At 44.2% G+C, this 17081-nt stretch overlaps 1 protein-coding gene across 5 annotated transcripts in view; it reads right to left on the bottom strand.

Annotated features, from left to right (window-relative positions):
• The window catches only part of rptor (regulatory associated protein of MTOR, complex 1), a 168008-nt gene that overhangs the window by 35891 nt on the left and 115036 nt on the right, over nt 1-17081 (bottom strand). For all 5 annotated transcript variants that reach the window (XM_041933255.1, XM_041933254.1, XM_041933252.1 and 2 more), the window contains 5 exons: nt 14275-14466; nt 10438-10578; nt 9567-9687; nt 7345-7485; nt 5185-5340 (listed from right to left, as the gene is read on the bottom strand). In XM_041933255.1, coding sequence (XP_041789189.1) covers nt 5185-5340; nt 7345-7485; nt 9567-9687; nt 10438-10578; nt 14275-14466 — 751 coding nt within the window. The remainder of the gene's footprint in view (nt 1-5184; nt 5341-7344; nt 7486-9566; nt 9688-10437; nt 10579-14274; nt 14467-17081) is intronic.

Consider the following 17081-nt stretch of genomic DNA (forward strand, 5'->3'; position numbering starts at 1 on the left):
AGTTCAACAAAGTAAAGTCAGTTTGACAATATGCACAAATCACACACACACATACGGTAGATGAATACACACACAATACACCCTCTGGCACATACAACACACTCTGGTGTAGCTCTCTTTACTCCCCATCCAAGCTCATTAACACGGCAGAGCTAACAGCTAAGTGTCCATGCACAATTCATGTCATTAGCATTATGCTACCTGCGCTGGTCATTTTCCTTCCCTGCAGTCATTTAATGTGGGGAAGTGGCAGGGGGAAAATGACCTCCAGTGTCAGGTAATGTATATCATTAATCAACTACACACACATACGCACATGCATGCAAACACACGCACACACACACACTACAGGCAGCTGGCTCTCCTCGTACACTGGAGTTTCATCGCTGTCAGCTGTCGCTGTTATCATGAATCCAAATGAACAAAGTCTCTGTTCCTGTCAGGTGGTTTTGTTCATCTGTCACTATTCTTATCTTCCGTATCATCTTCCCAGTGAAAGCTGGAAAAGAACAAAGGCAGCACCTGCACACGTTATGCCACAAAAGTTAAATAATGACAGCGCCTCGATGCTCGGGTCAGAATGTTTGAAGAACGTAAACCACACCCGTATTCATACATCATGCACACCGACGGGCTGACCAGCTGTATGATGGCAGGTGTAATTAACCATCCAAGCCACCCAGGGTGATAAACTTTTAAACAACTTTCAGTTTGTTTATCATTCTTTGATTTTAAACTCTCCTCTGACAGCTTGTTTGCTCATTTGCCATCTTCTCCATCCTATTGCTATCGTTTTCCCGAGTGATGCCCCCTGACATCACTTTGTTTAGCTTGTTTAGCTTGGTGTTAGCAACCATCTTCTTTTTCGCACACCCTCCCTTTTCTTTATGCTCCTGGCTTTTACTTGATTCAGCACGCTGAATGCCTGCAGTGCACCGAGCCTCCTTCCCGGTTGCTGTGCCTGTTCTGCTTTGTCTCCCTCTGAATGTCCTCATGTCTGTCAGCTTCAATCTGTTGTCTTTTCTCCTCCCTCAGTGTCAGCCACAGGGACGCTGAGCGCTAACCGTCTCCAACACTTTCCTCTTTCTTCCCTTCTGTCTTTCTCCTCCTCGGATCTTCCCATACACGCAGGTGGTCCTGTGGGTTTGGCCTGTAAGGATGACCGCTGTAATATAGTTCCTTTTATCATCTCTCTGCTTCTCTTTCCTCACTTTTCCACTGGGCATTCAGGCCAAACCCCTTCGGGGACTGTTGAGAAGTGGGAGTGACTGAAGCCAGGAGCCTTTGGAGGCTCAGATTCCTCTCTAGAGGGTGCCAAGAGGGGTCCACAGCCCCACACTTCAAACACAGGAGACCAAGGGAGGATGACTACAAGAAAGGAGAGGCGGAGGCTGGAAGGCTACAGCTGGGGGAGCCTGAAGGAGACAATACAGAAGAAGGAGGAATCTGGAAAAGGTGAGGAGCAGAGAGGCCAGAATAAATAAAAAAGGAGGAAAGAAAAAGGGAGCAGGGAGGGATAAGCTATTTCAGATGGCTGTGCGCTGTGAGATATGGCAGAGGTGGCTCAGAAAGGCAAAAAGATATGGAGAAAGAAGTCAGAGGGGAGAAGAGGAGAGAGATGAAAAGATAGAGACGGCAAGAGTGACTGGGGAAGAGAAAGTGGGAGAGGGAGTTAAAGAGGTGATTAGGGTGTAACCTGAGGGGCAGGATATGATTAGCAGTAGCTAGCCTGCGTGCTACCTGCTGCAGTAAACAGCCAGTTGATAAATGTGAAATATGGCTCCTCTCCCAGCTAACTGCTGCGCTCCATTACGGCTGCACACTAACGACCACTGCAGCGCCTCTACACAGTCCACACGAGGGAAGGTGGAGGCTGACACGACTTGCTGGCTGAACGCTGCACCAGTGACTTGTCCCGACTTGATGCTTGTGTCATTTGAAGACTTGTGCAGACTGAAATGGATGTACACGAGTAAAGATGTTAATTATTGGCTAAATGAACCACCACATCACTGTTTTATGGCCTTCTCAATTCCATCAGACGACATAAAACACTGCATAGTGATTTTTGGAGCTGGAAATGGTTGAGGCATAAAAAATGCATCAGAATGCTTGAAAGCAGAGAGGCAGCTCCTCTGTGACGCATATATGAAATATATTTCACAGGGAGACATAAGCAGCGTAAGCAGCACCAAATCATATCTGTGATGTTCTTTAAAAGGCAGAGCGCCTCAGATACACTGACACAGGCAGAAGTGAATCCAAGCCATTGATGTGACAAAATAGAAATGTCAGCACAGATATCTGTATCCAGAGAGGATGTGTGACAGTGACGGCTGGGCCATGCGCTTGGTGCTATGGAGACATCCCAAATGCTGTGCCGAGGCGAAGGAAGACGAGCTGGACCGTGATGAACAAGCTTGCTGAAGATGCTGCTAAGAACAGGTGACGATCGAGGGAGCGCATTCCACGTGGCATGAAGGCATGATCAAGTATTGCAAACTCAAAAGATGAATCCTGATGACTTTGGCGATCCACACGGATTTAATGGCTCACCATCAGCTGGTCAAAGCGCTCATGTATCCAGTGAAACATCTCAGCTTCAGACACTCGTGTTCCCAACAGGGTGAGTCCTATTGATCTTTGTTTTTATCTAGCGGGTCAAAATTTCAAGTTGTCCAATACGTGGACAGCTGTGGACAGCTGTGGACAACAGACACACTCCGATGCAAGCTACAGTTGTGGGTCTGTGCATGCAGACACGCTCCACATATGCTTACTAGAAAACGCGATGCCGACCTCATGGCAGCAGGAAGAGATCCTTTGTTTGTGCGTTTTATTTGGCTGACCAATAAGAGAAAGTCCAAAAGGACAATTGCATGTACAACCTCAGGGTGAAGGATGAAGGAGGGGAGCGCAGGACAATGGTCCCAGAGATGAGCTTTATCCATCTTACATTTTCCTTTTCTTTTCCAATACAGCCTCAGAGAGATGCTGCTGTGGCTTTAACAATGTAGTAGGATTTGTACAAATTATAGTAAGAGGGCGAAGACAGAAAAGAGAAGAATGAATGTTTAAAATGTAAATCAATAAATCACTTCTGGAACTCTGCCCTGACTCCCACACAGCTTTGGTATCTTGATGGTTTACTGCAGGCCAGTGTCCAGCTGCTGCTGCATTTAGCATTTATGGTTTCACTTTGTTCCGCTTTCACCTGTTTCTGCTACACTGTAATATACAGACCACTTTAGCTCTCAGCCTTACTGTTCGCAGTGTTAAAACACAGATGTGATAAAACTGAGAATGCGAGCTGCTTCGTACCAAAAGGAGAGAAACAAGTACATAGATTTTCCAGGGTGAGATGAAAAACGAAGCCTCGAGGGTCTTCTGAAAACCACTTCAGACCAAACAAAGAGCAGAGGCAAATGAACAAACAGCCAAAAAGTCACAATGGCAAGCTAAGTCTCAGCTGAGTTAGATAACTGAATGTAAGTGACAACAGAAACATAAATACCAACAGAACATCAAATTCATCTGCACTCAGGTATGTATTTCAGGCTCCTGAAAACTGCTACCAACATCCATCCATCTGCTCTGCCCGGCCTGTTTATTCATGCAGCACAGTGCGAGGTGGGAGTTATAAACAAGCACGCTGGGAGGCTGGGACTCTATTCAGCTGCAGCGGGGGCACAGCTTAGTGGGCGAGGGGCCAATATGTCTTTTAACCTGCTTACACACCAGCATTAGGGGCCCACAAGCAGCTTGAAAAAGGTTTAACCAAACATCAAATGCTAAATTTGTCGGATAAAAGGGTATCGAGAGCGAGTGCTGTGCAAGCCTGTTCTTATCGCTGTTTTTTATTGTTGTCCCTAAAAAGAAATCCTGCAAGCGCAGCTGGCCGACATGGCTGGATTTTTGTTTGGGTTTGATTCAGTGTGGATTAGTTGATAAATTACAGATGAGAACATGATCTGATGTGTCTTCCTATAGAGGAAAAAGAGCAGACAAAATATTCATCATTGTGAGAAATTATTCTTCGTCTCCTTTGTGAGAGAATAAAAATGTGTGTGTGACTTAAAAACAAAGTGTGTACATGCGTAGGAGCGCAACTCCATCCAGATTTACACAGCAGACTGTGTTTAAATTGAATTTAAGAGCAGAGGAAATTGGTCTGTTTCCTCAAAGGACCGATATGAAGCTGAGCCGAGCTTGACTGAGGCAGGCACGCCTAAAATAAGGAACAAATCAAACAAAACACGTTGAACAGGAAATTTCATTACAGCACCTGAACCTACTTCCCTGCCAAGTCAAATTCACTGTTCTCCAGAGCTCAATTTACTTTTCCATTCGATTTTCTATTTGGACTCATTTTCCATGGTGCCGTGCAAAAATCACAGAGCGGGACGTGACAGTGCGGCCGGGAGGCTGGGTTTGCAAAGTGAAACGCAAAACTAAGAAAAGAGAGAGAGAGTGAGACGAAAAGGGAATCCCCAGTTTCACTTTGCCTTTCCTAAGGGAGTGGGACTGAGTTAATGGTTTTCCTGCTCGCACACAAACTGGCTGTCAGGATGGATGGCGGAGCGCGCCAATCACCGGAGAACAGGGGTAAGTGTGCAGGTTTGAGCTCAGTGTGCTCCAGGAAAAGCACTTTAATGGCCTCAGGTGACTCGCAGGGTCTGTCCCACGCCTTTCTGCTCTGCAAACCGCATCTGCAAACCTTTTTTACACTTGTTCTATTCTTGGACTGGGAGCTTCCCCCTCTGTCACTTCCTGTGTTTGAGAGGTTCCACCGTCTCTCGGGGCGGCCTGGGGTCTTCCTCTCTGGTGCCGTCACATTCTCCTGGTCGTTGATTTCCCGGTTTTTCTTTCATGCTTAGTCCCCCTGGGACTGTTCGTTCATGGGATGGCAGTTTCTGTGCATTGAACCATGCAACACTGCTCCTGTCTGCAGTCTGCTGTAATGATTCAACCTCGACACCACTGACGCTGTCACAGTCAGCATACTGTTCAGAGGAGATACAGTGTGCCAAACAACACATCCTCTACAAAACGGCTGTAGGCTTAAAAGTAAAATTAACTTCAAGCTCTGTCATTGTTAACTTTAAATAAAAGTAATTCATTGGCACCATCTCTCTATTGTCCCTTAGTCAGAGATATCCTGTTGTTAATGATAGCTTTCATTACCTATAAGGGAGTTGAGGGAAGAATAGGAGGACACCCGTCGCATTTTGTCGATGGTCTCAAAGGAGAGGATGTACTCGTCATTGTCGGGGCTCCCCAGGGTGCTGCTGGCGCTGCTGCTGGTGCTCAGGTTACCAGGAGAGAAGGCCGCTGGTCCACCTGGATTAAGGAAAACACACATACACACAAAAGCCTTTGATGCACAAGCAAAAAAAACGATGAGCTTCAAAAATGTACTGCGAGTTGAAGAGGAAGAAGACGAGGCTCTTATTTTGTTTAGAAGGCACTTTGGCTGCTGTAAAAGTGCAATATAAATAAAGCTGATTATGGTTATTGTTGTTGTAAAAAGACAAAAACAAAGCCAACATCCAATAAGGTGTGAGGTGTGTAAACAAGCAGCCTTTATATTTGGAGGCTACATGCCAACACAAGAACGTGCTCATAACTTCTTTTCAGCTGTCAGCCTCAGTCATCTCCTGCAGTAGCTCTGCTTATCACCAAACATTACTCTGACTCATACAAAGCCAAACGCCATGCATCCTCCAAACCGACTGCAGGCTGAAATGTGGAAATAGAGATTGGCAGAGAATGGAAATGCGCCCGGCTCTGTGCTTATTGATGATAAACACCGCTGCATATTGGAATAAGCACTGAGAATGTGAATAAGAAATGGTGTCAGCAGTAGGTTACGCGCTTCACCAAGTGCCAGTGATTTAGCTGCACTCAGGGCTTACGAATTACTCAGCCTGGCAGCAGTACACAGAGTTAGCTTCAGCTGTCTGCACCAGCGAGCGGTGACACAAACAGGAGGTCGGGAGGTCAGAGGTGACAGCAAAGCTGTGGACACAGACGTTAGGATGATTAATGGATTATTTTGCTTAATGCTGGGATCATCTATTATAATTGTGCTTCTATTTTTAGGAACAAAATTGTTTTTCTGCTATAAATTGACAGACATCAAAGACTGATCACGTCATGATGTCATCTTGAAGCTAAAACTAAATCATGTCTGGAGACGGATGTTTCCTGCTAATGGTTGAGAGTCAGGAGTGTGCTCCACAGTGTAAACTCTGCCCTCTTACAGCTTGTCTCAACAGGCCTACAGTTCAGCACCATGGACAGCTCTCAGTCCACACTGAGTTTGCCACTGATGTAGATGTCTGCGGGACCGTGGTGAAGCAACAAGCCAGAAGACAGGAGATGGCAGGTTGGAGCAACAACTACGAGACCTGTGGCCAATATCAGGGTTGAGATATTAGAGAAATACTGGGAAGAGTTGCTTCATAAGGACTCCGCAGGACTGCGAGAGAGAAATTAAAGCGAAAACTGGGATTCACTCATGCTCAAATCACTGCCAGCACAATTTGAACCCTATCATGAAACGGCCACAATTAGTGATTGAAGAATTCTCAGGAGACATTAGCCAATTAAAAAGGCTTTTCGAGGTTGAGGCGGCAATTTGCAAAAACCTTAATTTAAGGAAAGCTGACAAGTGTAACTACTTAAAAGCCCCTTTGATGGGCACTGCTGCTTGACCCCCAAACGTGGAGTGCTCTCCACAGCTGCGGGTTGTACTTTTTGTGGAGTGCCACTACATATTGAAGTGACAGTGGATTGCTTTGGGAAAGGGCCACTGAGATTTTGGAAGCCAAAATCTGCAGAGCACTGATAACACAATACATTGTGCAGTTGTGATAAATGGCCATGTGTGTTCCTGCATTCATCCCCAGTGCTTAGATATTTGTAAGAAATGGACAAGAATGAGAATTTTCCAGTTACTTGTGCATGTGAAAGCTGGACTGGAATACAATTTAACACACCACATACTAAACTATTATCTCTGCTTGTCAAACTGGTCACAACCTCTTTGCTGGTTGTGAAGGCTCTTATTAATGCTTAGTGAGCCAGCCTCAGGACTGGCAATGATAGAATGAAGAAGTAAGTCTGCGGACTGTTAAATCCACTGTGCACAGCTGATTTGCAGGGAGAAAAACTAATGAAATGTGCTAACGGTCTCTCCTTGGATTCATTTCTTTCATTTAGCTGACTCAATCGTCTCCATTCAATCCTCCTACAGATTCATCTAAATTTCTTATTTATCCCTCTCTCATCTGCCTTATTTTCTCTCCTGCTCCATTTCTCAGCACTCTGTGTCCTTCCTACCCTCTTCATTGAGGTTGAGGTTCTGCAGGCTCTTGTTCAGGTTGCGGGCAGTGGTAGCAGCTCGGATATTGGTGTAGGAGTTGACTGATCGCAGGCGTGGGATGGCCGGGCTGTCCCTCACTGGAGTCAGGTTACCGGGCTCTGGATGTAAACACAGGAGGACAAACATCAGGTCAGACTCTGGATAATCCCTCATCAACAAAAATAAATGTTCTAAAGAGTGGAATGTCAGAATAAGCCACCTGGCTTTTTATCAAAGCAGTCCCGATTGTAATATCATTACATGCAGAACAAGCATTCGACCGCTTGCTATGTTATCGTGACAGAGTCGTGCATTTGAAGAGATAACTTCAAAGGGAATTCGTAGTTCACGATTACGATTTACACAGATGACCGTCTCTTGTTTGGCAGAAATATCGTATCCCACAGAGTCCTTCCACCCACATTTTGCAGCCATCTTTTTATCCCAGCATTGACAGATCTGGCCTTTCGGGTAGGATTCACTTAGGATCTGTGTACAGACGGTTATATGTTTTTGCATCAAAATCTAATTTACCACAAACCTACTTTTATCAATATTTACAACCGAGGATCTTCATCCAAAAACAGCTCAACAACTTTCCACAAAGCTGTTGACAAGAGTATTTGGACCCTTTATTATCATTTACTACAGACGCTCAGGGGACGATCTCAGTGATTTATGAATTCCTTGGTGAGTTGGTCAATGGAGATATAAAGAGAACAATGGGAACAAGGTTTGGGCCCTTCATGTTCCTTGAACAAGTACAGTGCCTTGCATAAGTATTCCCCACCTTCAAATTGATTTTATTGAGCTCTTTACCATTTAATTAACACAACAGGCACAGTGTAAATTACATTTTGTTGCAACACAAATAATTATCAAGACAAAGAATGTAGGATGCACGAATATTCACCCCAACCCCCCCACCAAGTCAATACTCGGTAGAACCCCCCTTTGCTGCAATTACAGCAGCAGGTCTTCTGGGGTCTGTCTCCACCAGCTCTTTTTTTGCCCCTTCTTCTTGGCAACACAGCTCGAGCTCGGTTGGAAGGAGGCAGCGGTCTGGAGGGCTTTGACTGGGCCTTTCTAAGATGTTAACATTCTTTGCCTTACATTATTCCAGTGTAGCTCTGGCTGTATGCTTAGGGTCATTGTCGTGCTGGAAGGTGAACCTCTGCCCGAGTGAAACCGGTTTTCTTTAAGAATTGCCCCGTATTTGGCTCTGTCCATCTTACTGTTTCCCAGCACCTGCTGATGAAAAGCATCCCCACAGCATGTTGTCTCTTCACTCATGGTAAACTCCACACAGGATTCCTCTTGGCTTTCTCTCAGATTCAGCTTCCTTCTCATCAATCCTCCATAAAGGCCAGATTCATGGAGTGCACGGCTGATAGTTGCCGTGTGGATCCTCCCAGCTCTCCAGCTTCTTGGGTGATGCTCTAATTAACACTCTCCTTACCTGGTCTGTCACTTTAGGTGGACAGCCATCTCCGGGTAGATTTATTGTTGTGCCACATTCTTTCCATTCTCTAATGACGGATTTAATGGTGTTCTGTGAGTTATTTTTTTTTACAATTTTTGATAATTTTTTATCAGCTTTGTACTTCTCCAGAACTTTATCCATGGCCTGTGTGCTGAGCTTCACGGCGATGCTGTTCATGATGCTGTTTGTTCTCTAACAAACCCTGAGGCTTTAATGGAACGGGTGTATTGACACTGTGATCAAACTGCACAGAGGTGGACTCGATTTAACTAATTACGTGACCTCTGAAGGCAACTGGTTGCGCCTGATCTTAGCAGGAGAGAGGGGATAATACATATGCACTCAACACTTTTCACATTTCTATTTATAAATCATTTTGACAAATGCATAATAAAACGACCCCAACTTCAAAAAATTATGGCCTACTCTGTGTTGGTGCATTTAATACAACCCCAATAAAATCCATTTTAATTGCGGTTGTAGCTTGATAAAATTTGAAAAAGTCAGAGGGGGTGACAGCTTACGCTCGGCACTGTAGATGACTCCTCTCCCTGCATCGGTTCATCACAGCCATTCAACAGTCGAGAATGCTTCTGACCGCCTTTTGGAAGTCAGAAGCATTCAGTGTGCTAAACTGATCTTTTTGTATGTCAGGATGCTTCTTTTGTGTATATATATATATGTGTGTGTGTGTGTGAATGCGTGGACCTACACTACCTGCAGTGTTGGCTGGTGACGGCACTGTGTAGTTCTTCTCTTCTTCTATAAACTGAAGGGCAACTGTACAGAAGTTGCTCTCATACTGGACCACCAGGTGACTGAGTGCTACAACCAGCTCCTGTCAAACACATACAGAAAGAAACATAATGAACATTCAGTTGCAGTCATTATCACTCCACATATTTTGGTGAAAACAGTACTGAATCCCTAATCCAAACATCGTCGATTATCTCTCTTTTTGCACCTCACTGCCTCCAGCATCGTCTTGTCTCAGAGAACCGCTTTATATAACATTCAATTCAGAAGCCAAAAAATTACTGTTGGATTTTTTCAAAAGATCTCTCGCAAAGACCTTGAATTTGTGGTCTTAATCTATATTACCCACATCCTTCATTTTTGGTTATTCTTCCTCAGTGACTGTGTCTCCAGGCCTGATTCTCTCCGCCTTCTCCTTCTGATACAAAGTGTCAAATGACGAGCTCTGTATTCTGCTGTTAGCAGTGATATCAGTCATGCATGTGCATGAACCCTTTGACTAAATTAGAAACCTTTCACTTATTTCATTTCTTAAAAGAAATCTCTGACCTGGAGGTACCAGTTTTTCAAGGTGATATGTGTTGGAGAGGTGCTGAAACCTCAAACCATTATGACAAGCTGAAGAGCAAACTAATCTTGTCATTACTCAGTATAGACCGTGCTGGTGAATGGAAATTAAACCTTTCCACTGCATCCAATAATCTCGTCCGCACCAGTATAGACAGATCATAGATTCTATTTACATGCAGCATTGTGTTTGTACATCTTCCCATCACATGCACATAATAATATCACAAACTGCGTGCGGTGAGAGTTATTGTGTTGCAGTGACCTTGCGGACCACGGGGCTGCCATCGTTGATGAGCTGGGCCAGCATCATGGCCACATTGTGGTCGATGGTGGTGGAGTGGTCCGTCCTCTCGGCAGAGTTTCCCACAAATGTCCCCAGAGCAAAGACAGCGGCACACCTCACCTGCGGCGACACAAGCACAACAACGCTTTCAGCTCAATTTCCTCTTCATTATAAAGCTGTTATGTGTAAAAAAGCTAACCGTGTTGCTTTGTAGCAGTCTGATCTCCCTTCATCAGTGTACAGCTCTGACTTTTTCAGCCATCACAAGGCAGGCTGTGGCTCTTTGCCTGGAAAGCCAAATATTTGCTTGCAAGACTTATGCAAAAATGTTCGAATGCTTTATGAGACCAGTGGATTAAAGCTGTAGAGATAATTATGGTTCAATTTTCTCTTAATGTATCACTACGAAATGGAGGTTATCAGTGCTGCGAGCTCCTGTGAGCTGCTTTCGGTCGCTATACGGAACTCATTACTTTCTCTGCCCGCTTCATTGGATGCTTAATGCAAACTTGCCATCCCACAGAGAGAGTTTTCCACGAGCGATTGGTTTCATCCACTGAACCAAATTACAGCCTGAGGATGAATATCTGGGTATGCTGTTTGTTGTGGCGACAGAAAACGTTTTTTGCAGGCTCCAGGGTGCATCATCACAGCTATGTTTTAATCTTGTGATGCAGCTTTAGTGACAACACAACACACAGCTGCTGCTTTGGTACGGTTTGCTTCGCTCTAATTTAAATGATCAGCTGAAACATTTTACATGAACACCGTCATTTCCCCTCTAAAAGCACTGTGACTTGACAGCAAATTAAAATATACGACTGTGGAATCAGACTGCACTTCAACAGCCCTTCAGTTAATGCTACCATGTCCACTAAGGTATGTGTTGATACAAATCTATGGCAGTTAGAAACCATAGTTTGTGATGGTGTTGTGTTGCATGGCATTATATTAAAACACAACTCTACAGTTCAATGGGAATTGTTGAATTATGTGCCTGTACAGCAAGCACTCATAAATGATCAGTCAACAACCCTGTGACACCAGAATTGCTGCATTTTCAGCACAATAAAGCAGTAAAATGTGAATAAGTGCTTGTTTCAGACTGAACAACATTGTCACCGTTGCTGTGTGCCCTCAGATCTTTAATTAATCGTAATCAAACTCTGTTTAGTCACTGATCTCTGCTCCTCCCTTCACTTCCTGTCCCTGTGCAGCTCCACATCACTTCCTTCACTCGCACATGCACGTTTATACCGCTATCCTCCCAATTCTACCCCTAACGCTAAAACCAAGACACACGCATGCACACAGCAGCATGCGAGGTGTCTCAATCTAACACTCGAGAACTTTGAAATACAGTCATTTATCGGCAGATGTGCTATTTCTTAACAACGCAGTCAGTTATGATCAGTCAGTGTGAGTCTCCAATGACTTTAAATAACACAAACACGCACACACAGACACACAGTAAATTCCTAATGTAAAATAAATAGACAACCTGGAAACACCACTGAAAAAGCATGTGTGTGTGTGTGTGTGTGTGTGTGTGTGTGTGTGTGGGCACAGACAGATGTGTCTGCAGACCTCAGCTCTAACTCTACGGCCGAAGCAGCTGTCCGTCCAAGGGAAGGAGGAAGATACTGCTGGAGACAGATGTTCCTTGTGTTTGCAAATACGTGTGGCGTGTGTGTGTGAGGGCACCAAGTGTCTGGGTGAGCTTCAGGGCAAACTCTGCCTCGCTGTCCCTCTGGTCCACGCACGACCCAGTCAGATGCTTACTGTGGACGGAGGGTCCAAACTGTTTAAAAAGTCTGTGTGGGTCTGCTGTCTGAGTCTGAGTGCATGTGTGTGTGTGTTTCTTTCCTTCACAAAACTGACTTTTATTAGCCTGTATAAACAGGTTAGTCCTACAGAACATGTGTGTATACCATGTGTGTGAGATTTCTTCATAGTTTTTAGAGTGTATATTTAGCAGGTTGTGTGTCCTGGTGTTACTGGTCAGCTGTCAATGACTAAACGCTCGATGGGCCAATCTTTCTTGAAATTCACTTTGCCATCTGTGTGAAGCCAGTTGTTGGTATCTATATTATATTTATACTGTATATATTTATGTATGTGGATATGTGTGTGAGTCTTAGAAGAGACATCTCCGAACAACGTTGGTTTCATGTCTTTTGGAATGCCAAATCAATCAATCTGCTGCCAATCTGATGATTTAGTCACCAAAAATAAACAAAACACTTTGAGCAAATGTGCAGTAAAAACCAAATAATGCTTAAAATGTAAATGAATTAACTTAATTAAACAGCCTTCACCCAGCATTTAAATCAGCATCATAAAATAACATTTCATGCGGTTAAAGCAGCAACGCCTGTACATCGGTCTGCATTGAATAGGAGTCATTCTTACAGTATCTGTATGAAAAGCTTCTCCTGCAGCCCTCTGGAGGCAGCAGCGTCATCACACATGACTGTCCACCGTGTTCACCTTCATTAAATCACATGCAAACGACACCGGGCTGCTCTAAGGTAACCGCACACACCTCTGCACAAATCAGGCGGGTCAGTTTTTACTGGAGCTCATTAATCCTGCGCATCATCACCTCATGTCCATCTTCAAATTTTACTCTCAAAACACACCATGGTGCAAATGATGCTGCACACTATGTTGGTCCAATATACAACCTGAGATATAAACAGTTTCACCAAAGCAGCTTTTGATGTATTTACTTACATCATCATTGCACCAACTGTCTAGAACACACAGCACAGATTCACTGCTTTGCTGTTTACACCATAAATGTTCAGTTGGTCTTCGTTCTGAAACTTTATATTTATGGAGAGCGTAAGCTGTTATCTGCTTTTCTAATGGTCAGACAACAAATGTTGCCTCATTTGCAGGGTTGGGTGGCGGAGTTGCTGCATCTGAAAGCATGTCATAAAGGATGTGTAAAATGGTTTGTCGTTTATTTTAAAAATGCTGAGGTGAAAGGATGAGGTGGAAGCACACTGATTTCCATGCAGGAGCTTTTCTCCCGTCTCTGAGAACTCCACTGTTTCTTTCTCTCTTGATTTCTACGACCTGTCTCGTATCTGCGTTTGGCTGTGGTGGTAATGGGATACTGAGGACGTTCTGATTGGAAATAGCATAGATCTTTTTTTTCTGATTTACAGGACTAACATTACATTTCAAATAAACAAATTCATCAAAATATTTTAAATACCTCTAAATAAATGCTTCATTTAGCTGCTATCAAGATAACAGTTTTAGTCACAGACTTTGTCCTTTAGTCTTCTGCCTCCTACACACAAGCAAAAGATTGTATAATCTATAATCTATAATAATCTTGGTACTATCAAACTATCAAATCAATGGCCGGGTAGGACTGTCTGCCACTACAAACACCACCTGTTTTTAAAACCAGTCAAAAAAGGTTGATACATGGAGCGAAGGCTGTGCATTGAACCAATTCAAGAAAATAAAGATGAAAAATAAAGTGTTGTTTGTGTCTGCATGTTCTTAACATTGGTCTAATCCCTGAAATAATAAAAGCAGTCTGCTTTTATCTCGACAGCTCGAGCTGAAGAAAGAGAAAAGATGGAATATCTTTCTAAGAAAAATCAAAACAGTCTCTTAAAACAAGGATAATGATCTAATGCAAATGGTGCTTGACAAGATAACTGATCTTAGATAATCGTGCATTAGTTAATCATTCGCAAACCAAGACATCAGGGCTCATTGACGAGCAGGAAAATGATCAAAAACACCTCCTCGTACTGCACACATGTCCACACTCTGGTGTTAACCCCTCACCTCCGGGATGGGATCTGACAGCAGGGTGTAGAGCTTCTCGTGGGCGCTGTCCCGAACTCCACACCAGCGGGCCGGGTCGAAGTTCTGCCAGATGCGGCCCAGGCAGATGGCCACCCACTGGCGGAGCAGGGGGTGGGGGTCTGACAGCTGCTCCAGGCAGTTGGCTATTAGGTTGCCCTGCAGACAGGCCTCCTGGTGGGGGCAGAGCAGAAGGAGTGATGCAGAATGATGAGTGGGAGAGATGTTCAGTTGTTCAGATGTGCACCTTTTGGTTTTAGAGTGGATCCAGTACATCCAAGAAATGTAAGACGATTTTAGGGATTGTGAGGTGTGGAGTGACAGTGACAGTGCGAAGGCCATTTGTGCTAGACTTACTTTCCCAAGAGTCAGCAGCTATTGAAAGCACTCCCAATCTCTGTCCTGCAGTCTACGGACAGTAGACACGGGACTTGAAGCTGTGCTAGTCTTCACACTCCTGAGCAGCCCAGAGGCTCCAGGCTGGGAGCAGACTCATTAGCCAGCTAATCACCACTGACCTGTAACCTCATGCTGTGTGACGGACAAAAAGAGTCTGAGCTCTGCAGCAGGACGACTTATTCCTTTGAACCCTTCAGCCCTCTTCAAATATTTTTTTCTTTTGTGAAGAAAAGGTAATTGGTTTGAGACAGTCTTAAGTACGATGGAAAATCTGACATCCTCAATTTGAAACTCTCTTTTTGATTGAGCATTAACAAGTACTCTCTTTTCTTGTTTTCTGTTGCCTTTGCCTTTGTAAAGTACAGCCTGCTGACTGACTGTAAAGGACATTCCGCTTTGTTAAAGGTGATAAAATGTCAAGTATTACAGAAATAAAGCACATGCTCGCTTGGCATATCCTGTACTATCATGGCTCACGTGTAAATCAACTTAATGTAGATTCAATAGCTTTAATTCTGTCCGTCATTGTATAAACCACTCTGATGCTCTTGCTTTGTCTTTTTAACAGATATACTGCTCTGACTCACTTTTCGATTCCAGTCACTTCTACTTTGCCGTCGCCACTTCCTGCATATGTTTCACATTAAAAGATTTAACAGGAAAAGGAAGGGATTTAGCCCTTTGAGACACATAAAGGCTTTTACCATGACAAATATGCACTTGTTAAAAATATGCAAGTGTGGTGTTTAATTAATTATAGTCTGGTTTACTTTGCTATTTTATTCAATCTGTGTTACTGTCAATAAAACTTAATACTTCCTGCAGAAGTTTCACATTAAAAGCATATCAGGAAAGGGAGGCATTATGCCCTCCGAGCCACCGCCAGTCAGGAAGTGTTGAGGCTTTTATTTGTTAAGTAATTCCAGTCAGTTCCATTTGCAGATTTTTTTTTTTTTTTTATCAGTGTTAAGCTGCTGTTAATAACAATTCAACACTTTCTGGATAGATGTTTTATAATAAAAGCTTTGCAATGGCTCAAATGGCGTGTTCCCATAATCTGGCGGGCTCTGGATGCTTACTGTCTGCAAGAAGTGTTCACTTTAACTGACAGCAGTTTAACACTGATAAAAAAATCTGGAGAGCAGAACAGGCTGTGTGTGTTTGCATTAATAGCAAACAGCATCAACAGCAAACTCAATAGAAAGTTGACAGAGATATTTGTGGTGACCAAGAACTCAGAGTAAATGTGTCATTTTTATATGACAACAACACGCCGGTCCTGTGTGTCAAAGCTCAGCACTCTGATGGTCCCCAGCCTCAGACGTTCATGTTCAGGAACAAAGAAGAACAACAAATGGACCCGCTTAGAGGATCCTTCTTTGTCTTCCACAGACTGAGGTGTCATAACAACAGCATGTTTTATCAGCAGTGACACAACGTGCCCCATCTCCTCGCTGCCGCCCCCCAACCTCAACTTTGTTCAAGTGGCTCAGATCGCTGGCGAGTCGCGCCCTCAGCTCTGATCGAGCCTCCCGGCTGAACACCGAGAGCCAGAATATTAAGACACCAGCGCTCGGTGACATGTTCGCAACAGCGATACAGCAGTAATGAGCGCTGTTGTTGAAAGTAAGAGGGATAAATAATGGAGATGTGGAGCAGGCAGAGAGTCTCTCTGTAATGTTGGGGATCATCTATTATTTACAGGCCTGTGAGAGAGGTAGGAGCAAGGAACCCTCGTATGGAAGAAGAATGGGTGTTTCTCAGCTTGAGAGCATGTATAGCTTTTATGATTCGTCCCATTTATATAATGCTGTGAGAGAGAAGTACTGTAAGGTTGTGAAGGGAAAAAAAATGAATGAGTCAAATAACATTAACAACAAGAAAAATAACTGCAGAGAGCAGGAGGGGAGAAACAAAAGAGAGTGATGGTGGAATATTTCTTTGTGGAGGAGTGTGTCAGCCAGTGTGTGTGTGTGTGTGTGTGTGTGTGTGTGTGTGTGTGTGTGTGTGTGTGTGCGCGCACGCTGCACGAAATGACGAGCTACATCATCCCAACGTCGCACCCTTGGACGTTTGATCAGCGTCAGACACAAAAGGCTTCTGGGATTGAACACCGAGGGCCAGGAGCAGGCCGAAGTGACACTTGCGGTGATAAAGCGTCACCATGGAGGTGGCTGGGACGGAGATGGAGATTATAGAGGTGACTGTTGGTGACAAAACTGTCACATAACCAATATCTCCCGGAAATACACAATGGGCAATAGAGTCATCTCTCAAAGTGACGGCTGGCCCCAAAACAACCCGCTGAGGTGCCGGTGAGGGAAGTAAATGAATGATACGGTACGTTTTCCCTTTGGGCTTCTGGCGAGCAAACGGACAGCAGTGCGGAA

Source organism: Chelmon rostratus, chromosome 3, assembly GCF_017976325.1.
Source record: "Chelmon rostratus isolate fCheRos1 chromosome 3, fCheRos1.pri, whole genome shotgun sequence".
Taxonomy (NCBI): Eukaryota; Metazoa; Chordata; class Actinopteri; order Chaetodontiformes; family Chaetodontidae; genus Chelmon; species Chelmon rostratus.